Source organism: Mauremys mutica, chromosome 6, assembly GCF_020497125.1.
Source record: "Mauremys mutica isolate MM-2020 ecotype Southern chromosome 6, ASM2049712v1, whole genome shotgun sequence".
Lineage (NCBI taxonomy): Eukaryota > Metazoa > Chordata > Testudines > Geoemydidae > Mauremys > Mauremys mutica.
Window position 1 is genome coordinate 122,373,625 of NC_059077.1, and position 26,806 is coordinate 122,400,430.

The 26,806-nt window shown below is 40.3% G+C and overlaps 1 protein-coding gene across 1 annotated transcript in view; it reads right to left on the reverse strand.

Moving 5' to 3' along the window:
• Nucleotides 1–26,806, reverse strand: part of DGKQ (diacylglycerol kinase theta) — a 139,586-nt gene that overhangs the window by 67,820 nt on the left and 44,960 nt on the right. The window contains exons 3-6 of the mRNA XM_045020267.1: nucleotides 10,957–11,056; nucleotides 4,879–4,964; nucleotides 2,367–2,492; nucleotides 533–686 (exon numbers count right to left, since the gene is read on the reverse strand). Coding sequence (XP_044876202.1) covers nucleotides 533–686; nucleotides 2,367–2,492; nucleotides 4,879–4,964; nucleotides 10,957–11,056 — 466 coding nt within the window. The remainder of the gene's footprint in view (nucleotides 1–532; nucleotides 687–2,366; nucleotides 2,493–4,878; nucleotides 4,965–10,956; nucleotides 11,057–26,806) is intronic.

The following is a 26,806-nucleotide window of genomic DNA, read 5'->3' on the forward strand; positions in this document are numbered from 1 at the left end:
TTTGATTGAAAAAAATGCTTAAAACGCAGTTGCTTTCTCCTCTGCCGTCCCACCCTATATATGGAGATTTATTTTTCCTATAAATGCAGAAGTGATATACTGCTGCTTCAGCTCTGGAATAATAGAAGCTACAGGCTGAGACATGATTTGCTCACAAAAAAACTAGTCGTCTCCTTCATAAAAAATGTCCTATGTTTGTAAATATACAATCATGTTATGTGCAAGTTGGAACTAAGCTTTCTTTAGAACATGTTATAGCAAGAAAACCAAGGTACCTAGATATTTATTGTCAAACTCAGTAGAGCTGATGCCAAATAGTCAAACAGAAACAAGAATTCAGCAGGCTCTGTATTTAGAATCCATATCATGTAGCAGAAGTAGCAGCCTTAGCTAGTAACAGATTAATATTACATCCTCAAAAAAGACACATTACATGATCAGCAACCTTAAAAGATTCAGTTCAATACTGATGTAAAACACAGTAACTCCACATATTCAGCACTCTATTGGATACCATTTTCAGAGTCTTTACCTGGTTCTGTTTGCAGGCTCTCTGATATTCGAAAACAGTGCATTTTGCTGAAATTGCGAGAAACTAACCGCACACAATTCGGAGGAAGAATCATATTCCTTAATCTTCCAAAAGTACATTCTGGTGGTACAATAATGTAGCAAGAAGCATGAGCCTATAAACAGAAACATCATTAAACACGTGTCAAACCTCAGACATTAAACTTGTAAAGAAATTAACTCACTATAACAAAATTTTAGGCAGTGGCCTTGCAAACCAAGCTGGAACAAATTCATACTTATTGTAAATTGGTCCATCTCCTGTGCAATGAATGGAATTGCAGCCACTTACATCGGGTTTGATTTTAACTCTCTATATTTTTATTGACATAACAGTGAGAATTCTTAACATGTGACAACACTTTTTAAAATATTAAAAACATATTCTACGGAAAGCTAAAGTTTTACATACATTGACATAAAGGAACAATAGTAAGATTGTTTTGCACCTGAACCATTGGATTTTGCATTCTAGTGGTACTCACAAGTGGGAAGATGATCAAAACATGGACACTAGTGTTATAATTAATAGGTTACCCTGTAGGGAGTCGGGGCTGCGATCTCCTCCTGGGGTTTTACTTCCATTGACAAATTCAGGAATTGTCCCTTCTGAAGCTTATGTCATCAGCCCAGACCCTTGAATAATTTCTGCCTTACATTTATTCTAGACCATCTTTTATTCTTGTAATCAGATTATGGTAAATACATATGACAAACTGATGAACAGAGCCAATAAAAGAAGTTTGCAAAAAATTCAAGAAAAAATGGTGATCTGTGTTATTTCAGTTATTTGTTTTTTAAAAGTATGTTTGAATATCTAAATAATTGACATAAAATATACCTGAAACACTGAATAATTGTTAACCCTTAAGATACAGGTAAGCTTGCTATTGTAACTTTTAAGACTTAGTGTGGCAATTCAAAAATACTTTTGTTTTTAATTATTAAATATGTTTTTCACTTCCTATCCCCTAACGATTTGTGTGTTATTTCTAGGCACTGTTTCTGCGTTTCACCCCCTAGGTGACTAATGATGGATGCAGTGACCCCTATTCTACACAGTAGGTTGTATGTCAGTTATAAGTCTGTAAGCAGTTTTGGTTCTCTTCTGGATGAAAGGATACTTTTGTTGTATGGGAATCAAACATTAGCAGTACAAAGGGATGACCACAAAATCAAATACACGTTAAGAAATGTTAGGAACAATCTCCGGGGTTCAACAACATTCCATGCTGAAAGGGAACATGAGCAGGTTAGAATGTAATCAGCATAAATCTTTGTTTCTCATTCACATCAATAATACAAGGACTAACTGGTAACACACTGAATGGGTGAGAACCACAAGACAAGAAATGGAATAGCAGCCATGTACTGAACAAAGAAGCAGCAGTTAACTATGCAGTGTTAGTACCCCCAAAGAATCCTGTTAAGACACAATACAATAATTCACATCAATAATACAAGGACTAACTGGTAACACACTGAATGGGTGAGAACCACAAGACAAGAAATGGAATAGCAGCCATGTACTGAACGAAGAAGCAGCAGTTAACTATGCAGTGTTAGTACCCCCAAAGAATCCTGTTAAGACACAGCATTAAGAATTTCCTAATTTTATCCGCTTATTTTAAAATTCCTCCACTTTGGAAACTAAAGGAAACAAACCCCAAACTTACTTTTGCTCTGATTTATTGAGTGTCATCCAACAAATGACTGATTTATTCATGGCCAGTTTTAAATACATCAAATTAACAAGGCTTTTATTTCCACAGACATGACCAATGATGTTTACATACCAGAATGCCACACCACTCACACCTCATGCCAGACAGCACCTCCGAAGAACCACAGGTTTTCTTGCAGACCTCACAGCGAGCACTGGACGAGAGATTTCCCTCCCTCCAATGATGATGGTATGTATCCTGAGAAAATGGATCAATCGATTGTATTATACCAAATGGCAAATACAACCATCTCCCTACATGATTAGTTTAAAATTAACCCTAAAGGCTTTAGGAAAAACATCACCGAATGTTGTGCATATTTAATGTAATTAATATATAAAATATTTAATTATTTTCCTTTGAAATATGGAGTAAGCAAGTTTGCAGCAGGCCATTAAAATCCCACCAAAAATCCAGGATAAAGAAGTCTCACTGTCCCGTTTTCCTGAGCATTGTAATGTTTAGTTCTGTAATAAATGCATCAACTTAAGGAACAATATTTGGCACTTACATAGCACTTTCCATCTTCACAGCCCATTACAAATCTTAGTTCTCAAAATATTCAGAGATTAGAATTAGCATTTTACAGGTTAAAAAATTGAGGAGCAAACGTTAAACATTTTGCCTGAGACATAAGCAGCAGGCAGCCTGAAATGGGTTTAGAGCTCTCAGAAATGTGTGGCTTCTATAATGATTCTCTGCATCCTTGGGGTGTGTCACATTGCTCAAAAGCTCAAAATGCAGAAAAACCACAGGAAAATGATAAAAAAGACAAAAACCTCACATCACCTGTGGGTGAACACTTTTCACAAACTATCACTCTGTGTGCTTGGCTACACTTACAAATTTGCAGCGCTGCAGCAGGGTGTGAAAACACACCCTCTCCAGCGCTGCAAATTGCGGCGCTGCAAAGCGCGGCGCTGCAAAGCGCCAGTGTGGTCAAAGCCCCAGAGCTGGGAGCACGGGCCCCAGCGCTGGGAGCACGGCTCCCAGCGCTGTCCGTTATTCCCCACAGGGAGGTGGAGTACGGACAGCGCTGGGAGAGCTCTCTCCCAGCGCTGGCGCTTTGACTACACTTAGCGCTTCAAAGCGCTGCCGCGGCAGCGCTTTGAAGTGCTAAGTGTAGCCACAGCCTGTGTCTGCCCTATCAGTCCTCATCCTCAAAGGAAACCTGCACAAGCCTTTCAAAAGACGAGCCTGGGAGCTTAAATTCATAACTTTGCTAGACACTCAATATGATGGATTGAAAAGAGACAGTGTAGTTATGACTTATTACAACAATCTGTAACCACTAACACCACCCCCGCCACCCCCATCTTCCTTTCCTCACCTAACTGCAGGGGTGTTAACAGGCCACTTCACCTGGAATGGTCCCTTGAAATATGCATTAACCACTTATGCTAAACCACCTGTTCCACCTTGTATTTAGCTGTGACACTCTGAGTACATTTCCCAGATCTGAAGAAGAGCTCTGAGTAAGCGCGAAAGTCATCTCTCTCACCAACAGATGTTGGTCCAATAAAGATATCACCTCCCCTACCTTGTCTCTAATATCCTGAGGCCGACATGGCTACAACACTGCACACAGAAATATTAATTTGTATTTCATGTTCTGTAAACAGCCCACAATGTATTATTCTTACACTAAAGCTATACACAGCAAATGGCACCTCTAGCTACTATAATAACGGACCCTTTCAAAATGCCTAGTCAGCCTTCAGTAAGAGAGAGAGAGAGAGAAGGCCAAACATTTTTAAAAGTGGTGCTAAAAGCTACAGCACTACTAACACCACATTTAGGCCTGATTTTCAGAAGTGCTCAGCATTCAGCAGTAACTGTTGACTCCCATGGAAGCTGCTGGCTGCTCAGCACTTCTGAAAATCAGGCCTCAATATCCACTTAAGTACCCTAATTTTCAGCAGTCATCTTTTAAAGTTTTGGCCACAAAATCTAAATTAACTGAAGTACAACAGGGAGAAGTGCAACAGCTGTACAATCATTTCCCCCTTCACAAAGAGGACACTACAGTTTAGAAATGATCCATCGGTAGGAAGGGCACATTGTATTTTGATGATAATTATATCTGTCCTGCCAACAGGCTTGTACCGTTAGCATTACAGTGTCTCTAAAAAAGGTTCACCTCATGAGAAGCACAAAAAAAAAAATACGAGGTAGAAGCAGCCTCGGAGAGAAGAGGGAATTTCCATTTCCCCATCACCAGATTAGTCTTTTTTTTTTTTTTTTAAATAAAGACCGAGATTTTCTGAACGCCCCTGGGTATGCTCAACTTGAGCTCCACCGAGCATGTCTAAAATTCAGCAGCAACATCCTGCTCTCCATTGGACAAATGTCAGTAACATGTTAGAAAACAAAAAGTAGCATCAGTTCACAACAAAATCCAATAATATACAGGATGTATTTTTCTGTTCCTTATACATAAGGAACATAACTACCAAAACCATGTCACTCACACATTAAGCCACACAATAGAAACTGGAGGAGGGGAAGGATTCATGTTTGTTTTACATTGAAAGTAACTGATTGTACTTCATACTCTGTTCTAGCCACACAAGTTAACACTCACATGATCCTGATGCCCATCTTGATGGCACTGACGACAATCGCTGCAAGCAAACGGGAGACAATCTGTATGCACGTGTAGTTCACACACTGAAAGTAAAACAATTAAACAGGAAATGTCTTTAGCACCCAGGTTTGTTTTATTTTCCTATCTCCCCACATAGCATTTCTTATGCCTTTTACTGTTCAGCAAAGACGGGCAAAATGCAAGAAGTTTATCTGTATTATGGTGCGTGTTATTCAATTTACTTTGCATTTAATTGATGCAACTATTATTTAACTGAAAAAGCAAGTATGTAGGAAGGCAAAGCTAATTTTGCGCTTGAGTGATTTAGTTATTTCTTCCAATAAAGTAAGATAAGAACAACAATTGGCTAGTTTACTATAAGGATGTCTATAGTCTGATTCAACCAGTCCTCTTCCCTAATATAATCACCTCTCTCACCTTAAATTGGAAATTTTGCTTTAACAAAATGAGAAAGTAGAGTTCAGGAGACCCCCATTAATAGGAAGGGCAACTTTCTCTATTTTCTATAGCTGAAAAAAAATGAAGTCCTAAACACAGAGTGATAGCCAACCACCAAGTCGTATCCCTAAATACTCTGACATCGCAGGGGGAGAGGAGGCAGACAGCTGTAGACATTCCAAAAATCACATCTTCCAACTCCTCCACTCTGCCTGACTCGGAGTCTCAGTAGAGGTCCCAGGGAATGAACAGACGGTGTCTGACAAAGTGTCCCTTCAAAGCAGGGTGAGTGTAGCATACTGGGACACTGAACTGTTAATAGTGTTGTACTGCACTCTTAACCTGATACCTAAATAAGGGACAGGCTTCCTCCTTGCCACATCCTTAGCTGGTCTAGGAGCAGACAGTAAAAACACAAACACAAACACAAACACACACACACACGCGCGCGCGTAATGGAATGTGGAGGAGTTTGCACTGCCACTGCCTCTACAGTATGTTGTACCAGTTCGTTGGGAACCAGCGATCCATCATCAGGACCGTTACTCCAGCACCTTTAATGACAAGTCTAAAGGACCTGAAGAGTTCATTAGGAGCGTCAAAGAGTTCTTGTAGCACCAAAAGGAAATATTTTTCCATGTGCCTCTGTCTAGCTTGTTAGGTTACCCAGGAAACCTAGATCACCTTTCCACTGAATATACACAAATACTGTGTGTGCAATACACAAAGAGAGATTACATTAGACAACCCAGAATCATAAGTGGACTAACAGCCAGACAGCAGAATTTTTCCCAGGGACCAACATCTGAAATCAACCATTTTGCTGTCAGATGCCAACTTGGATTCCTTATTTCAACTTGAATATATTCTAGAAGAAAAGGGGCATATCCATCCCATTCAGGAGATTTGGTCCAAATCTCTTTGCACTCTATATCCTAGTCTCCATCTTAATGTCAAGAGACAGAACACCGGAGTGTGGGAGGGGGTTTACAGCCTCCCCTTATGCCAGAGGTTTTAGAAGTCAGATATGTCCAGCTGTTAGAGTTCCACCAGAAGAAGCCTTACTGTGGCCCATGAAGATTTGGATAAGTTTTCCTTTTGGACCAAAAGTAGTATTTTGATTTCCTAAAGGCTGACCTGAAGCTTCAGCTATAAAGGAGAGGTGACTGGCCCATTAGGAAAGTGGAATTCCAAGTTAACAGCTTCAACAAAATGCAACAGAACTTGCATAAACTGGAATGACAAAGTTCTGTAATGACCTCCTTAACAGACACACATGTTACTGTAACAGAATGGATAAACATGCTGGAAGACACACCCCAAACGTAAAATCATACAGGGACAAATGGCCATGAACCTATTTGGAAGAAGAAAAAAGAAAAGAAAATGAGCTACAATCTAAGTTGTAAACAGAACTGTTCTTTACAAGTGAGCATTCTGGGCAGACAGCAACATTTGTCTCTTCAAATAAATCAAGAACATGAATCTCAGGATTCCACCACACCTGCAAACCACCTCTTTCTGTAGCATTCACAGAATCCATTGTTCCAACCACCTCACACAACTCTGAGGAGTATTCCAGGTCTGACGCCAGAAGTCAATGGCTGTCAGCATGGCTAACAATGACAGTCATGCTTTCTACAAGAATCATCAAGTTACCCATTCTGTAAACTTAATTTTAAAAGTGCTCTGTAAGTGGTCAGAAATAAAGTCAATAAGCACATTCTAGCTAATTGTAGTCCTACACACGGCTGTGGATGTAATTCGCCACTGCACATAAGCAAAGACTGTCTTATGTTTATATCTACAGGAGAAGCAACATTTTTTTTCTTCTTTGAAAAGAATCCTTCTGAAAACTGCTATAACAAGGTAGTAAGTATAAGATCCCTAAATAGAATCATAGAATATCAGGGTTGGAAGAGAGGAGGTCATCTAGTCCAACCCGCTGCTCAAGCAGGACCAATCCCCAGACAGATTTTTGCCCCAAAGTCCTAAATGGCCCCCTCAAGGATTGAACTCACAACAACCCTGGGTTTAGCAGGCCAATGCTCAAATCACTGAGCTATCCCTCCCCCAATAGATTAAATACTTCCTAACTTGACTACAAATCTGCCACAAAAATTACTTGGTAAAAAAAGATATTGTGCAGTTCCAGAGTTGTTATTTGTCAACTATTTTTTTTTAAATACACATTTGATAAGGAAAATGTTGACAGTTTCGTAAATTCAACCTGGACTTAGAGACAAGCTGAGTTCTTTCCATCCACATATCTCCAGTAATAAAGTTTCTGCAAATCAAATCATGATTTCAGTGAGGTTACACAGGCATAGCTGATTGGAACAAAGCAACAATTCTGTTGTTGGTACACTTGGTAGAGTACAATCTGCAGCTCACGCAGCAAAGCTATGTTGGCTCTGCATTATTAATAGGAGTAAAAGCTGGAAACTGCATTGCAGTTGGCAGATATGCCTCCAAATACCAAAAAAGAACAGATTTGTTGAGTAGGAAGGGGACAGTTTAGAGACAGCCACTTTCAAAAGAGAAACAATCTTTAAAAGCAAGATTTAGAAATGACTGGGGAGAAGTGTTAATGCATCAACTTCAGCCCAGGAGCAGTCTTTAGGGGCTCTTTCATAATGCAAACTTTGATTGTTTAGTTTACAACTGAAGGACAGTGTCTGCTGAAAGGTAGAGAAATTGGTCTGTCAAATACAAAGGAAAGTCATCAAATCAAAACTCATCTCAAGGTATAAGTGCCTCCCTAACTGTCAACAATACCTTTTCTTTGAACTAGTCAGTATGAAGACCATCAAAAGAGAAAACAAGTTTTATCACCCAATTAAAAAAAATCTTTAAAACTAACTTTATAAAGCCTTTTTCTGATCCCTGATGTTGCTTACAAGCGTCTTCAGAATGGGCCCAAAACTATCCAATATGACTCTAGGTTCATCCCATTCCCTCTTCCCTCCATGTACACTCCAACCTATTGTCTCTTCAGTGTCTGCTCTCCTGCCATGCACAGAGGGGAACACTAGAGCCAGGATAAAATTTTCAGCAGTGCCTTACCGACTCCCAGGGATTTTCATTTTTGAAATGGCCATGTCATTCATGAACGGCACAGCCACGCGAGAGTTAGGCAGGTTGCCCCAAAAAAGTGCCAAGGAAGCCTTCAGATCAACATGTATTTTTTACAGAAAAGCTACTTTGGAAAATTTTTAGAGTAGAATTATTTTTAGTGATACTATTTTCATGTCCCTTCGGGTGCCCTGACTACCATCAACAGACAGTGATAGAAAAGTGAGAATATGTTCAAAGCAGTCTAAAATAGCTTTTCTGTCAAAAGTGTTGGGTATTTATTTAAGTCCCAGTATCTCATAAGCCTTCAGGGGTAGGTGTCCATGCTACACACTAACAGAAAGCTCAGAATCACGTTTCTCCGAGGGGAGGAGGCTTGCTCTTGGGCCTGTCACTGACCCGCAGCAGCATCAACAAAAATTTAAGGAACATAAGAACATAAGAAAGGCCGTACCGGGTCAGACCAAAGGTCCATCTAGCCCAGTATCTGTCTACCGACAGTGGCCAATGCCAGATGCCCCTGAGGGAGTGAACCTAACAGGCAATGATCAAGTGATCTCTCTCCTGCCATCCATCTCCATCCTCTGACAAACAGAGGCTAGGGACACCATTCTTACCCATCCTGGCTAATAGCCATTTATGGACTTAGCCACCATGAATTTATCCAGTCCCCTTTTAAACATTGTTATAGTCCTAGCCTTCACAACCTCCTCAGGTAAGGAGTTCCACAAGTTGACTGTGCGCTGCGTGAAGAAGAACTTCCTTTTATTTGTTTTAAACCTGCTGCCTATTAATTTCATTTGGTGACCCCTAGTTCTTGTATTATGGGAATAAGTAAATAACTTTTCCTTATCCACTTTCTCAACATCACTCATGATTTTATATACCTCTATCATGTCCCCCCTTAGTCTTCTCTTTTCCAAACTGAAGAGTCCTAGCCTCTTTAATCTTTCCTCATATGGGACCCTCTCTAAACCCCTAATCATTTTAGTTGCTCTTTTCTGAACCTTTTCTAGTGCTAGAATATCTTTTTTGAGGTGAGGAGACCACATCTGTACACAGTATTCGAGATGTGGGCGTACCATGGATTTATATAAGGGCAATAATATATTCTCAGTCTTATTCTCTATCCCCTTTTTAATGATTCCTAACATCCTGTTTGCTTTTTTGACCGCCTCTGCACACTGCGTGGACATCTTCAGAGAACTATCCACGATAACTCCAAGATCTTTTTCCTGACTCGTTGTAGCTAAATTAGCCCCCATCATGTTGTATGTATAGTTGGGGTTATTTTTTCCAACGTGCATTACTTTACATTTATCCACATTAAATTTCATTTGCCATTTTGTTGCCCAATCACTTAGTTTTGTGAGATCTTTTTGAAGTTCTTCACAATCTGCTTTGGTCTTAACTATCTTGAGTAGTTTAGTATCATCTGCAAACTTTGCCACCTCACTGTTTACCCCTTTCTCCAGATCATTTATGAATAAATTGAATAGGATTGGTCCTAGGACTGACCCTTGGGGAACACCACTAGTTACCTCTCCATTCTGAGAATTTACCATTAATTCCTACCCTTTGTTCCGTGTCCTTTAACCAGTTCTCAATCCATGAAAGGACCTTTCCTTTTATCCCATGACAGCTTAATTTACGTAAGAGCCTTTGGTGAGGGACCTTGTCAAAGGCTTTCTGGAAATCTAAGTACACTATGTCCACCGGATCCCCCTTGTCCACATGTTTGTTGACCCCTTCAAAGAACTCTAATAGATTAGTAAGACACGATTTCCCTTTACAGAAACCATGTTGACTATTGCTCAACAGTTTATGTTTTTCTATGTGTCTGACAATTTTATTCTTTACTATTGTTTCAACTAATTTGCCCGGTACCGACGTTAGACTTACCGGTCTGTAATTGCCGGGATCACCCCTAGAGCCCTTTTTAAATATTGGCGTTACATTAGCTAACTTCCAGTCATTGGGTACCGAAGCCGATTTAAAGGACAGGTTACAAACCTTAGTTAATAGTTCCGCAACTTCACATTTGAGTTCTTTCAGAACTCTTGGGTGAATGCCATCTGGTCCCGGTGACTTGTTAATGTTGAGTTTATCAATTAATTCCAAAACCTCCTCTAGTGACACTTCAATCTGTGACAGTTCCTCAGATTTGTCACCTACAAAAGCCAGCTCAGGTTTGGGAATCTCCCTAACATCCTCAGCCGTGAAGACTGAAGTAAAATCAGGGGATGGAATCCACATTTGGTGAAGAGACATATGTTTGCATGCGTTTTTGTTCCTTGTTTTTACAGTAACTGTTTGAAGGTGCTTGGTAGTTGGCAATGTTAGTTCAGCACAAAGATTATTGGACAGAATGCAAGTGAAGCAGCCCAGGGTACAAATTAAGTCAAGCTTCTCTCATAAATGCAAAAAGAAAGGAATTTATCTCTGGGTTATTATTAGCATACGTTATATATCTTTAGAAATACACATATATCTATTTTTATGTGACATAATATGACTGTGCATATACAGGTTTTAAATTACCTTCACATCGAAATGCAAGGGACTCTAACTGCTTTCTGCACACGGTGCAAAACTTTCTTTTGTAATGTCCCGGAGGTCCAAAACAATGTGCAACTGGAATCTGTCAATGAAAATATACAGGGTACATCTTTAACAATCACTGTCTTATCAATAACTATTAAGAAGAATTCTAAGTCATTGACACTTCCTTTGTTTACTATATGTTGCAATACATGACGTTACACTATGTGCACACAGAAACGGGGAGGAACACAAACTGAAAACAAATACACTAGTTTGATTATAAACACCCAGGCATCTCCAAATTTAAAAAGAGAAACAAGAAAAAAGTGGCACTAATGAGGTGTTATTATTGAAATAGCACCCAAAGGCTCCAATTATCATCAGGGTCCCACACAGAGACATAGTCCTTGCCCTTAAGAGTATTTGAACAGACAAGACAAACACAAACAAACAACATACAAGAAAAATGCCAAAAGATGCAAATATATCCAGTGAATAATCTTTTTAAACATTAAAGATTTCCCTCCACCCCACTATGTGCCACATCTTTTGGCCTGTCTCAGTCCCATTGCCAACTAACTGACCAAGGGTGCTCTCTCCACATGGCCCTCCCAAGGCACAAACTGACCATTACCCAAAACAACAACTTAACATTGCAAAGCCTGGACAGCAAAGACACCCATGCCAAACTGCCGCAGTCACAGTTTGAATATCCCTTATTACAGCGAGGCAGAGGACGACCAGATTGTGTAAATTACTGTGCTGAATCACAAGGAGGGATGTTTTGGTATTATTGCGACACTGGAAGCCAAATCTGTGGCTTGGCTCAAAGAGGAATTGCTCAACTTCCCAATGGACAGCGGTATCTCAAGATTCTGTTGCTATGGACAGCACTAACAGGTTTAACAAAACATTTTTAGTGTCACTATACTCTTCTTATAAAGTAATGCAACAAAAATCTAATTATTTCTCTTCCATATCGATGATTGCTGCTAGATCTGGAAGTGCAGGGCCAATGGAAAAAAGCACAGGTGGAATTTCATCTTCCAATACAGTAGGAAAAATGCCTCAACAGTGTTAAACGGTCTTTTAACACTGCATCTTCCTATTCATGACAGAGTCTGGATCTAGTAACAATAACCACAGCTGAATCTTGGGACTGAGTCTTTTCTTCAGGTGATACCAAACAAACAACAACAGACAGGAATAAGAACATAAGAACGGCCATACTGGGTCAGACCACAGGTCCATCTAGCCCAGTATCATGTCTTCCAAGAGTGGCCAATGCCAGGTGCCCCAGAGGGAATGAACAGAACAGGTAATCATCAAGTGATACATCTCCTGTCGCCCATTCCAAGCTTCTGGCAAACAGATGGTAGGAACGCCATCCCTGCCCATCCTGGCTAATAGCCATTGATGGATCTATCCTCCATGAATCTATCTAATTCTTTTTTGAACCCTGTTATAGTCTTGGTCTTCCCAACATCCTGTGGTAAGGAGTTCCACAGGTTGATTGTGCGCTTTGGGAAGACATACTTCCTTTTGTTTGTTTGTTTTAAACCTGTCGCCTATTAATTTCATTTGGTGACCCCTAATTCTTGTGTTATGAGAAGTAGAAAATAACACTTCCTTATTTACTTTCTCCACACCAATCATGATTTTATAGACCTCTACCATATCCCTCCTTAGTTGTCTCTTCTCCAAGCTGAAAATTCCCAGTCTTATTAACCTCTCCTCACACAGAAGCTATTCTATACCTCTAATCATTGCCCTTTTCTGTACCTTTTCCAATTCCAATATATCTTTTTTGACATAGGGTGAACACATCTGCACACAGTATTCAAGATGTGGGCATACCATGGATTTATATAGCAGCAATATGATATTTTCTTTTTTATTATCTATCACTTTCCTAAGGATTCCCAACATTCTATTTGCTTTTTTGACTGCCGCTGCACATTGAGTGGATGTTTTCAGAGAACTATCCACAATGACTCCAAGATCTCTTTTTTGGAGTGGTAACAGCTAATTTAGATCCCATCATTTTATATGTATAGTTGGGATTGTGTTTTCCAATGTGCATTACTTTGCATTTATCAACCTTGAATTTCATCTGCCATTTTGTTGCCCAGTCACCCAGTTTTGAGAGATCCACAGTCTGGAGACACTAGTAGTATTTGAAGTGGCATATTCCTGTCACATTAGTACAACTCATACAATAAGCCAGAAGTACAAATGTCTCTTTTAGACTTTAGAATTCAAATGACTGGTGTCACAAAGTTCAGGTATAATTTAGGTTAATTACATTTTAAAATTTCAAATTTACAATTTTATATTACACACAGTGTGCCACTTGAATTGAGTAATCCACATACCCTTCATGACAAGCTACAACATCACATCATTTATCATCATCTATGATCATTAGCCTGGTCACATTCGGATAAAAACTATCTGAAGTACATTTGGAACAACATTTCACTATGACATTGCACAACAAAAATCATTTCCAGTAAAATGTGTTAACAGCAGCTTTTAGATGATACATGAGATCACACAAATACCACACTTCCATACTCACTCCAGCAGACAACCCCACCAAATTATTTAGCAAGATCTGACTGTTCCTTGAGTATTAGGATTTGCCTGTATTTGCTAGCAGCAATCTGAAATTGATCAGAATCACACCATTCCAGTCAGTTTCTAAAGGGTCTGCACTGGGAAGCTCTACTAAACCAGAACACAGGCATGATTATGCTAAGCAATTCTATTCCGGAAATGCTCATGACAAAGTAAGTGAAACAAAGGTTTGTCAGTCGCAGGATGGGGAAAGAGATCCCAGGTGATTGGATGGGTGCAGAACGATGGGACAGAGACTGACATATAAATGAAACAAGGGATGGAGAAATGAAAAACTAAAAGTAAAATACTTTTTTTTAAAATTGGCTGAGCAGATTCCTAACATGAATTGTTGATCTCCTAATCTGAATTAATTCAGGTGGACGAAAGGGGGAAAGATGATGATGATGATGATGATGAAAGGATTCCCTCCCTAGAGGCAAAAATACAACTGAAACACTGTACTTAAAACAATATTCCCAGGTATATTAAAATCATGTTTTCCTAACACTAAAGTTACGACCACAGATGTATAAATGTCAATATAATTCACACGGCAACCATAACTCACAGCCCTGTGCATATGCACTAGTTTTTAAATTTTCTATTATGACATAAAATGGCACTTTGGTCAAGTTATAACGAGTCCTATAAGTATAAATGCATACACTGTAATTTCAAATTTCCTAATATGTGTGTGTAACATCTCAACCACAAGACTGTATTCACATTAGAGCTGGTTAAAAATGTGCAGACGGAATACTTTTCTGTCAGAAAATGTCAATTTGACGGAAGCTAAATGTTCTGCAGCAACGGAGAATCATAGAAATGTAGGGCTGGAAGGGACCTCAGGAGGTCATCTAGTCCAGCTCCCTCTGCTGAGGAAGGACCAAGTAAACCTAGACCATCCCTGATGAGTGTTTGTTCAGCCTGTTCTTAAAATCCTTCAATGATGTGATTCCACAACCTCCCTTGGAAACCTGTTCCAGAGCTTAACTATCCTTAGAGTTGGGAAGTGTAATAGCTAGTGTAAATCTCCCTTTGCTGCAGATTAAGCCCATCACTTCTTGTCCTGTCTTCAGGACAATCCCTTATCAGGGAAGGTCTGGTGATGAGCTTGTAGTCCAAGTCCTGAAATAGTACTCATTTTGAAATGAGATTAAGTAGCTGTATTAATATCATGCATTAAAAGCACGGGAGATGGCTTCCATGGTCACAAAGAGAGTTGCAATTTCTTAGTTCTCATCAATTACTGAGCTCCTTTTCCAGTCCGATTCCACTAAAATCAATTTGTACAGAACGATATAGAAACTTTATCCATTAAATGCCATTAAAAACATCTAAGTGCGAATATAGTACTGACCAAACCTCTGCTGACACAAAGGTCAGTGTTCACGCTTATTTCACATGATCTTAGCCTGAAATGCCCTTGAATACCTAGTTTACTTATGAACAGAGTATTCTCTAATTCTTCATTTCAGCATTTTGTTTCCAGCCATAACTCATGAAGACATCTGAGCCTTTTGGATACTGTCTTGCTGCATAACTGGATATCGTCTTGCTGTGTTACTTACTATACCATATAGAAGTGTAGTGTACAGTATAAACAAACTGCTTTTACCATCATCAAATGGCTCTGCTTTCAATAATCTTCAAAGGCCTTTTGTTGCCACCATTATAAACACTATCCTTTTATATGATTTACCGACCATGGCACTTCGAAATTATGTTCAAAATTCTTCCTATCGGGTGGCTGAGATGCAAACTACTGTTCATAAAGTGAAATCAAGAGTACTGTGTAAACAGAAACATTACCCGGTATTTGTGGTACGGGGATGACCATTCTGTTTTCAGCTATCTATTGCAGCCTTTTCTAATTCTGCTAGGGATTTTCCAATTCTCTTAACCTTTGCTCTACAGATAAGGTCCCAACAATGCCACGCATAATTGCTTCTGGTCTACAAAACACTCACAAAAGGATATACCCAGTCAAAAGACTTGAGGCTTTGAAAGCATTCTCCCTGGGAGAACAATGTGTTATTGGAATGTTAGCTTTAAAAAAATTAACATTACATTAGATTGTAAGCTCTTCAGGGCATTACACTGATGTGAAACTGAGGACAGGAAAAATCAAACACTGTCTTTCCAGTTGTTTGCAAAGCAATTGACACAACGGGGCCTGTTTGGTGCCATCGGGAGCTGCTAAGATACACTATTAAACAATGAAAAAAACAAAGTATGCGCAGAAGTCTGGAAATTCTCAGCTAAGATTCAAACAACCGACTTAATATGGTTGCCGTAATCCAAACCACTATCTGCTTTCAAAACAGACTTCCGTTAGCTGCCACATGAAGAAAGTGAATTCTGCCTTCCTATATATATTTATTCCACGAGTATGGAAATTTTCTTGAGTGATATCAAGGGACTTTCTTCCTGAAGGGAAGGCTGTCTGGCCTCGCTCTTGTTTAAGGAACTTGGTTTTCTCCTGTGAGTGCTGAAAGTCATCACATCATCATGACAGCCAGTCCTCAGCCCCTCAGCAGGGAGATCTAATTACCAGCACCACAAAGACATGTAAGATCCTGTACTGAATTCCCTTCTCTTGTGTTATCTTCTGCCCACGATTCCTTTCTTTCTTTCTTCCTAGCCTCTCTCACTCCTGGCTTTTCATTGAATCCTTAAATCAACTATACTGCAGTCATCCAATCCAGCCTTGTCAAAGGAGAAAGGATCCAATCAGATGACAGCCCTGACCGGATCATAACTAACCAGGGTCAAAGCATCAGGTGTCTTGATCAATTAGCCAGCCAAAGCATCCACTCGTAATTAACTAGTGATCCAGTGTTCCAAAAATATCAACAAAAGCCATGTTTCACCTGTCTTTTCTATCCCATCTCTCCTCCACCTGCTTGTTTGTTAAGAACAGGATAAGTAGATGCCCTTCACATCAGGACAGAGTAAAATTAACCTTTGTCTTTTCATCAAAGAAAAGCTGTTCTGAAAATAGGAGACTGATAGTTTGACACCAAAAGGAGAGAGACTTTCATAAGGTCTAACTAAAGTCTGTTTTGCATAATCACTCAACCACAGTTTCAATATAAATACTTGTTTTAAGTTCGTGTTCTTTCTTGTGTTTAATCAATAAACTTTCCATATGAATGAATACTTTTGGGTGTCCGGTGGCACCTTAATGACTAACACATTTATTTGGACATAAGCTTTCATAGGTAAAACACCTCACTTCTTCCTGCATCTGAAGAAGTGAGGGTTTTTTTTACCCATGAACGCTTATGCCCAAATAAATCCGTTATGAACCCACCGATTGCTGTTTAATGTTGGACAGTGAAAGAGTTCATGAACACCTTTAACTATTTAGGCCTTTAAGATCATTATCAATACAACATGTCTTTAACAGAGGAAAAGGACTAGGAAATATTACATATATGCAAAGTGGATGAGTTAACATTACTTGAAATAATCTTAATCTTCAGAATTTTCCTGACTTTTAAAGGGCTTGATCTCATAACAAAAACAAAACCCGAAACAACCAACAACCGGCAGAAGCCTCCTTTTTCCAACTTCTTTCCCCACCATGGCCATTTTCTCTTTCGGACAATTTCAAATTTGTTATAGCTAGGGCCCTACCAAATTCACATCTGTGAAAAATGCGTCACGGACCGGGAAATCTGGTCTCCGCCATGAAATCTGGTCTTGTGTGCGCTTTTACCCTATACTGTACAGATTTATTTCTCAAACTGGGGGGCCAGACCCAAAAGAGGGTTGGGGGGAGGGGTTGCAACATTGTTGTAGGGGGGTTGCAGTATTGTCATCCTTACTTCTGCGCTGCCTTCAGGGCTGGGTGTCCGGAGAGTGGCAACTGCTGGCCAGGCGCCCAGCTCTGAAGGCGGTGCCCCGCCAGCAGCAGTGCAGAAGTAAAGGTGGCAATACCATACCATGCCACCCTTACTTCTGCGCAGCTGCCTTCGGAGATGGGTCAGGACTCCTACAGCACCGTGAAATTTCAGATTTAAATAGCTGAAATCATGACATTTATTATTTTTAAAATCCTATGACCGTGAAATTGACCAAAATGGACCGTGAATTTGGTACGGCCCTAGTCATAGCCTTTTATTTTTCATCCCAGGATTAGTTACCGTAATTGCCCCTTGTGAAAGAGCTGAAGGTCTTTTGAACAGCCAAATAAGTCACATCAACTGCTTCTCCTTTATCCACTATTTTGTTGAGATGCTCGATAAAATTCTAGTTTACTGTTAGGGTACAAAATACCTTAACAAGATCTTGATCACATCATGCTCAACTAGGTGTTTTAGAATGGTCTTTAATTAATACTTCAACTAATATACCTGATAATGAAGTAACACTCACTGGTCTAATTCCCAGAATAACCCCAAGTGCTCTTTTAAAGAAGTAGGTAAGTTTGCTATCCTCCGGTGTAGAAGCTGATTTTAATACATGATAGCTTATATTTTTAAACAGACTAGCCACAGGAATGGAAGACATGTCTAAATCCCCAGGACTGCTTTGAAAGTCATAATACTCTCATCCCAAATTTCTTCAGAACTCTTGGATGAAGCAGTCCAGTCTTTGTGACTACCTGAAGAAGAGCTCTGTGTAGCATGAAAGCTTCTCTCTTTTACCCACAGAAGTTGGTCCAATAAAAGATATTACCTCACCCACCTTGTCTCTTTGCTATTCAATTTATCATTTTATTCCAGTATTTCTTATTTTGACATTTCAGTCTCTGTTAGTGCCTGTGACGTTATTGATATAAACTGGGACCATATAGAACATGGTTTGCAACCAAGGTCCTGTAGTGGCACCAAATCTTAGGTAAAGGGGGTCATCTAAGGTGTCTAAGACCAGGTTATGGGTTGCTGGTTATGATTATGCTGTCTGTATGCATGTGTATCATTTTGTAGTTGAAGTTATAAGTATTGGCTCTGTACTGTCTGTATTTTGTATTGTGCTCTGCTTCTGGGTGACACCGCAGACAGGTTGGTGTCAGCTCTGCCTAGCCTGCTTGATGGCCCATTAAGGACCATCAGCTACACAATTGATCCATGGAGAGAAGGCAGATATGCCTTGTGACTCAGCAAATTATGCAGGGACTTGCCCATGTGACTCCAGACTCCATTTTGCTGTAATTTTCCACAGTAAGAACAAAGAGGTTCTTACACCTGGAAAAACCTATATAAGGCTGATGCCTCATCTCCATCTTGTCTTCAATCCTGCTTCTTACCTCTGGAGGGACTTTGCTACAAGCTGAAGCTCTACACAAGGGACTGATGACCCATCCCAGCGGGGGATGTACTCCAGAGACTTGATTTGAACCTGCAGTTTATGCCATCACTGCTACAAGCCTGAACTAAGAACTTTGCCATTACTGTATGTAATTGATTCCATTTAACCAATTCTAGCTCTCATCTCTATCTTTTTCCCTTTATGAATAAACCTTTAGATTTTAGATTCTAAAGGATTGGCAACAGCGTGATTTGTGGGTAAGATCTGATGTGTATATTGACCTGGGTCTGGGGCTTGATTCTTTGGGATTGAGAGAACCTTTTTCTTTTATTGGGGTGTTGGTTTTCATAACCATTCATCCCCAGGACGAGTGGCACTGGTGGTGATACTGGGAGACTGGAGTGTCTAAGGAAATTGCTTGTATGACTTGTGGTTAGCCAGCTGGGTGAAACCGAAGTCATTTTTGTCTGGCTGGTTTGGTTTGCCTTAGAGGTGGAAAAACCCCAGCCTAGGGCTGTGACTGCCCTGTTTGAGCAATTGGTCCTGAATTGGCGCACTCAGCTGGGTCCCGCCAGTACCGCCTCGTCACAGTGCCTCATCTGGAAAGAGTAAAAGTCTGGAGGAGATGTCAAGTCCACATCCTATGTGTGGGAGACTCTTTCACAGAAATCATTTAGCTTCTCTACAACATTCTGCCTTGATTGCGCCCTTGACTCAGTGGTTGACGCCTTCCTGCTTCTAATATACCTCAAGAATTCCCTGAGTTTTGATTTTTTTTTTCTATTTGTCAGTTTTCTCTCCCAATTTTCTTTGCTTTCCTAGTTTCCATCTTACCAACCACCACTGTTTTCTATTGACTTCACTTGGTCTGGATTTTTATTTTTTGAAAAGTAGGTTTAGTCTGAATAACCTCTAATCTTGTATTTTAGCTATACTGGGTTTTAGCTTGCCTTCCTGCTTTCATTTTGGTTAGGAGTATGTGCACTTTCTGTAACTGCTAATTATTTTTTATAAATTGGTCTAAAGAGCACAAGTAGTCTCCATGCTGAGTAACTATGTTAATTTCACCACTTTTCTTGGGACAAGAAAAATGCAAGTTAAAAGCAATTTCTGGTAAAAAGTCCAAAGTCTTTCTCATATAAATGTTGTAATCAAACAAGAAATAACACTGTTGGTGGTAGTTCTCAAGGGCAGCCTTGCAATTGGAAAGCTTATGGTCAATTTCTTGCAGTCTGAATACACGGGTCCCCTTAGATCCTATGTTACTTCTATAGCAGAAAACTTTTTTGTATGAGTCATGCTTCGACTTGGAAGAATGACTCATTCAATAGAGTTTTCTGCTATCAAGACCTGCTGGAGACTGTTCCTTTTTGCAACATCAAAAGCAAACCTGATAACTGAAAACTCGCTTTTATTACCACTATGGAAATCAATGCTTTATGGATCCTATTAAGGGAAGAAAAACCAAAAATAAAAATAGAAAATGAAATGGCAACCTTCCAGGGAGTATCTATCCTATTTCTAGGAGTACTTGTGGCACCTTAGAGACTAACAAATTTATTTGGGCAGAAGTTTTTGTGGGCTAAAACCCACCTCATCGGATGCTTATGCCCAAATAAATTATAAATTATGCCCAAATAAATTTGTTAGTCTCTAGGGGCCACAAGGACTCCTCATTCTTTTTGCTGATACAGACTAACACGGCTACCACTCTGAAACCTGTCCTATTTCTGAATGTGAAAGATTGTGGATTCAGAGCTAGTCTGTGATTCTCATGACAGGCTACAGCTTATATCAAGTTTACAAGAGTTTAGATGGAGTGTTCTCCTGTCTAGGGAGGTAGGACATGGGGGCTTGGAGGAGAAGATGAAGAATTTGGAGCAGTGAAAACATTTGGAACAGTCAAAAAATTGTATTGGTTTAAGTTTCCTGTGCTTATAATGTAAGAAAAAAAGGACACTGTGCCTAGCTTTGTTGGTAGCTCAACAACTCGTCACATCATGTCTTCCACCCTTTTGTGAGACTCCAGGCAATTGTCCTGCGGGAACAATGCAGCTCACAAAACCCAGGATGAACCACAAGAGATCTGCAGGCAGATCCTTCCCAGTCAAGGGGGCACATCTGTCAAATGACCTTCCAGATAAGACTGGATTAGTCTGGGACCTGGCGACTTCGAGGACATGCTGCAGACCCCCTTGGCTTGAACAAAACTTTCACACTATAGCCAAAGAAACAAAAAGGGGAGGAGTGGAAAGAACAGAGTCAAAAACTTGTACATACACAGGAAAAGGAGAAGAGCAGAAATCTCATGAAGTCTACTAGGGGGGGACCTCACCTTCCAGAACCAGAGAAGCACTTCTGCAGTACAACAACTGGCACTAGATGAAGTCCTCAGACAGATGCATCTTGAACATGATTGTTACATGTACAAGTTTACGCCAAGAAAATAGTATTTAAAAAAAATAGAAGTTTGGTGTTGGTATTTTAACCTACATGTTTGCTAATCTTCAAATGATTGACTAAAATTAAATAACTTTTCATTACAATTTTTAATAAATTAATAATTAAGTAGTAATATTAGTAAGTTGATATTTTAACTTTCAACTAAGAATTAACTTTTTATTTGTTACAGGATAATTAAATTCACAGTCATAAGCTCACAACAGAAGTTTTGACTGTTGTTACAACCTACAACACAAGACCTTCTACCAACACTTATTGCTAAAATTGATACAAATGAAAAATCTCCTAACTGAAAACCTGTCCAGCTTTTGTGGAAGTAAGTAAAAAAAGGGGGGGGGGCAGGTGGGGGGGGAGTGTCGAGGCTGATTCCCCACTCTGTCACTCCGAGCGCAGAAGGTGGGGCCCGCAAGAATTCTAAACATTAATACTGGCCACTCCAGGCTTATATTAAACTCCCCAGGTTACATCTGTTCCCTGACCTTGGCTTGGTAAACGCTGCCACCACCCAAATGCAAAAACCCCCTTGGGCCCAGGAAGGAGCACTTGGGAATTCCTCCCTGTGGGGTACCCTCAAGCCCTTTCACCCCCCCCTCTGGCAAAGAGCTGAGAAAGAAAACAAAGGAAATTGGCTTTTGCTACCAGCTAATCAAACAACATGCACAAACCTCTTAAGACACCAAAAATCCAAATCCTGTTCTTAAAAAAGGAAAATGTTATTAAAAACAAAAAGAAAGAAAAGACATCTGGAACTTAGGCTTTTGCTAGATTTTAAAAGCGCCAATCCAAAAATTAAGCACCCAAAATAGCTTTCTTGGGGGTTCAGCTTAAAGGTTACAAGCAAACAAAAGCATCTGGGGTTAGCACAGAGGAGTCCACAAGCCATACAGAAATAAAAGAAAATACCCTAATTGCGTCTTTCTAAACTTTTCTGATCCACTTACACATCTGGGGTTTCAGATAAGTAGGTCTGAGGTATGAACTGATGTTTTTTCATACCTGATTTTAAAGCTGCTTTCAGCATAACTTCAGCCCTGTCCTGCTCTGTCCCCCCTCTCCACAGAACAACCACAGACACAAAGGAAAAGCCAGGGCCGCCTGGGGGGGGCAAGTGGGGTAATTTGCCCCAGGCCCCCACGAGAGTTTTTCGGGGCCCCCGGAGCTTCTTCCGCTCCGGGTCTTCGGTGGCGGGGGGGGGGTCCTTCCGCTCTGGGACCCGCCGCCGAAGTGCCACGAAGACCAGCAGCAGGGGGTCCTTCTGCTCCGTGACTCGCCGCCGAAGTGCTGGGTCTTCGGCAGCCCGGGGCAGCCCTGGGGAAAGCTTCTTTCTCAATTTTAAAAAGTTCTAGCCCTCCCATTAGCTCTTTTGTCAGGTGCCCTTTTCTTTACCTGTGTGACTTTGTTAACCCTTTACAGGTAAAGCAAGCAGAGAACAGCCACCAAGAGGGACTTTATAGCTAACTGGGTGTCCATAAAAGGGAGCTATCCCCGTCCCTCCCGCCTCCCCAGACCTTCATTTATCACAGGGAGAATATATAAACTCCTTTTTTAAATCCGTGAGTGCTGAAGTCACTCATCTCATACCCAAATATGTTTATATGAGAGGGAGAGGAGAGTTTTATACCCAGTGTCACTAGTTGTGATTCATACAGAGATTGAGCTCACCTGTCCATCTATTTCCCGGCCTCTTAAAACACAAAATACACACACACACACACAATTTACCACTTAAAAAAAACCAAAACGGAGTTCTCTCATTTCCATCTCTAAAATCACCCCTGACTCTCACAGGAATAATGTTTGATATCAGCTGATTTTTAGAACAAACAAAATTCTTCTAGTGACCTGCCACCATACTAACCAGTCTAATCTTCAAAGCTCAGGTGGGCTGGGCTGGGTCAATACTGGATGGGACACTTCCAAGGAATGATTTTGATGATTCAACAAGTACCGCTCGACTCACTGACAGGGCACTATGATGCCGGAAATGTCACCGCTCAGCAGATGAGCTACAAAGCAAAGCTGGGGTCATTTTAAGTTGCTATGGCACCTCATCAGAGCCCATGATCCTGGCCACGATCAAAATTGGTAACTAGCTGCTCTGTTCGACTTCAGATCATCCCGAGTTATGTTTAAATACCCTTTCACCCGCCCCGAGACATCAGGCCCCAGCAGACACCAACCCTCCCCAGGAACCACAAGCAGTGCCACAGCACTCGGGGCAACAGAAGCAGATCCCAGTAGCAAGCAACAACTCCTAAAATGGGAAGGATGAGGCAGGTGATGTCAAGAGACGGCATTCTCCACTGGGATTCTGGACACAGTTTTCTATCTTCTGATAGACTGTTTGCCCCAACCTCCTCCCACCCCTCACTCTCATCCATTACCTCCACTATCCACGCTCCTCTCCCTCTTTCCATCCCGCGTTCCCCAAGCTATCCCTGACCCGACGTTCTTCCCTCCACCTGAAAGTAACACGTTTGTATCTGAAGTCTTGGAAGTTATCAAATGCCTGATTTTGATAAATCTTAGTAAGTGATTGAGCACTCTTAGGCACATCCTTAAAATCTCAGGCAAACAGGGATGGTGATGACGATGCTATTTGGATTTTCATCCCTTTGGTGGAACTCACTCCTCTGAGGCTCCTAATACTGAGGCAAAATGCTACAGTGGTGAAGACTAGATAAAGAGGCATGCAACTGTTACCATCACCCCCGGAATGTTTAATGCAGAACGGATTATCAGTAGTTTTAAATGGGGATTAACTTAACTCTGTATCCCCCCACCCCTTTTTGCTTCTTCCAGCAGTTTATGAGAAATACAGCAACTGACAAATACGACCAATCAATTGTGCATAGCTGGAGCCAATGGGGAAAAAAACACCTCAGGTCAACCGACAAGGTCAACCACCTGCTTATGAAGTCACAGACCCCTAGAAAGCTGCACTGACACTTCCCTCTTGCCCCCACTCTGTCACCTCAACCTGTAATCAGGGCAATAAATCTGTCATTTGTGAAAAAGAAATTTAAATTTCCCAGGGCTCAAAGGGATATGGTCTCTGGAAGGAAAGTTAGAGTTCTATCTACTGGGAGCAAATGGTGCTCAGTCAATCACAATTCATGGGCATGGGAGAAGAAGATGTTACATTCACGAGTGTCAATTGTTAAACGTTCACCCAGGACACTAGTACTCTGAAGCAACAGTAGTGACATCTCTTCCGCAAGACAGTCAACAGCAAATTCTGGTGTTTGGGCAACATTTTATGGGAACTATAATCTTGATTTCCCAGTATCTGAATCAGCAAGAAGAAAGTTAAATACCAATATCACACATGCAAGCAACCAATAACTAATAAGTTCTAAATGAATTACTATAAAGAAAACTTGTAAACGCCTTAATACAGACGTGCAGTTCTAAATCAGTATCTCGGCACGCTTTTGTATAGATACCCTAGTTTGCACAAAATTAATACAATATTGTTGGACTATGACAGATTCCAGTCCACATACAACTACAGAAATATAAATCTTGGGTAACAATTGCATTAAACACAACTACATTCAGAGAACAAGTACTACAAATACCTAACTTCTCTAAAAGCAAGCATATATCATAGAAAACTTGTAAAAACAAAAAACTTCTCTATATGGCCAAAATCTATTAAATCAAAACAAACAAAAAAAAGCAAACATTTCTATGTCCAGGCAAAGCCCGGAGAACACTTTCACAACACGTAACGTCACCTACATAACTTGGATGAAACACACAGTGAGGATGTGCAATGTTTATCACTAAGCACAATACAGTTAGTTTTTTACACACCTCAGACAGTACAAAGAGTATTTTTTTTAATGACAACAGAAGAGATATCTAACAGCCCCACAACTCACAGAAACACCCCATGAACAGTAGAAATGGACACTTGGCAAGCTGGACTCTCTACAAAAACAGGTTTTGAAATACCATGGCCTGATTCCAGTGTGAAACACAAAGTCCCAGCAAAAAACAACTTAGTAAGGCATCCTTGCAAATCTCCTAGTCCAGAACTTATCTGAGACTAGCTGCAGTCATGACATGTTTGAGACTGTATGAGCCTTTACTTGATCCTGGAAAGCAAGCTCTGTTTAGATATGAAAATTTCCATGAGACAATCATTGAAAAATGGTTCTCTGACAGTTTGATTTAACATCAAATGAAACACTGTCACAGATGGACTTTAAAGGCTGTTGTCTGTTCCAGATAAAATCCAAGAGATTAAAAATGTAATTTATGTCATAAGCTTAATATTAATATATGAGGAGAAAATGACAGGAAAAATACCCTCTTAACACCGCCTCATACATCAGAGCTTTCCATAAAGAACCACATGTAAATAACCTGGGATGGTGATGGATGCAAAAATAAATTTTCCACATATATTATAAACCATCATTAGTTGTTTTGCTTTGTTATATTTTTTAATTAAGAACCAAGTTCAATATTTATTTCATGCAGACTACACAAAAAACAAAATCTCCCACATGGCAGCCTTCACTTGCTCAGCGGGCCAGGGATAACAGAACTCAGATAATCACATCAAGAAAACAAGAACATAAGAATGGCCATACTGGGTCAGACCAAAAGTCCATCTAGCCCAGTATCCTGTCTTCCGACAGTGTCCAGTGCCAGGTGTCCCAAAGGGAATGAACAGAACAAGCAATTATCAAATGATCCTTTCCCTGTCACTCATTCCCAGCTTCTGGCAAACAGAGGCTAGGGACACCATCCCTGCCCATCCTGGCTAATAGCCATTGATGGACCTATCTCCATGAACTTATCTAGTTCTTTTTTGAACCCTCTTATAGTCTTGGCCTTCACAACATCCTCTGGCAAAGAGATCCACAGGTTGACTGTGCGTTGTGTGAAGAAACTGTTCTGTTTACTTCTGGACTATCTTAAATTTTATTTAGCACCTTTCTACATGAAGGCTCTTCAGCCCTTTACAACTCTGTACAGCAACACTGACAGGTCAACAATTCTGAGTGTGGAAAGCTGCCAATTGTTACAAGGCATGCTGCACAACCATAGGTATAGGAGAGGATGATCTAAAGTTAAATAAAATATGCTATTATTTGTATTTTGATTGTTTAAGCAAAAATAAAACATCAGATAAAATATAAGAGAAAAGTGGGGAAAACAACCTGCACCCAGACATAAATAAAAACAACTAGACTACAATATTGTAATATCAGATTTTAACATTAATACATTCAGACTCATGGTTTTCATCACACAATTAAGAAGAACTGATATTTTAAAATCACATGCCAAATTTAAATGAACAAATCATAGAATATCAGGGTCGGAAGGGACCTCAGGAGGTCATCTAGTCCAATCTCCTACTCAAAGCAGGACCAACACCCACTAAATCATCCCAGCTAGGCTTTGTCAAGCCAGGCCTTAAAATGGATGGATGGAGATTCCACCACCTCCCTAGGTAACCCAATTCCAGTGCTTCACCACCCTC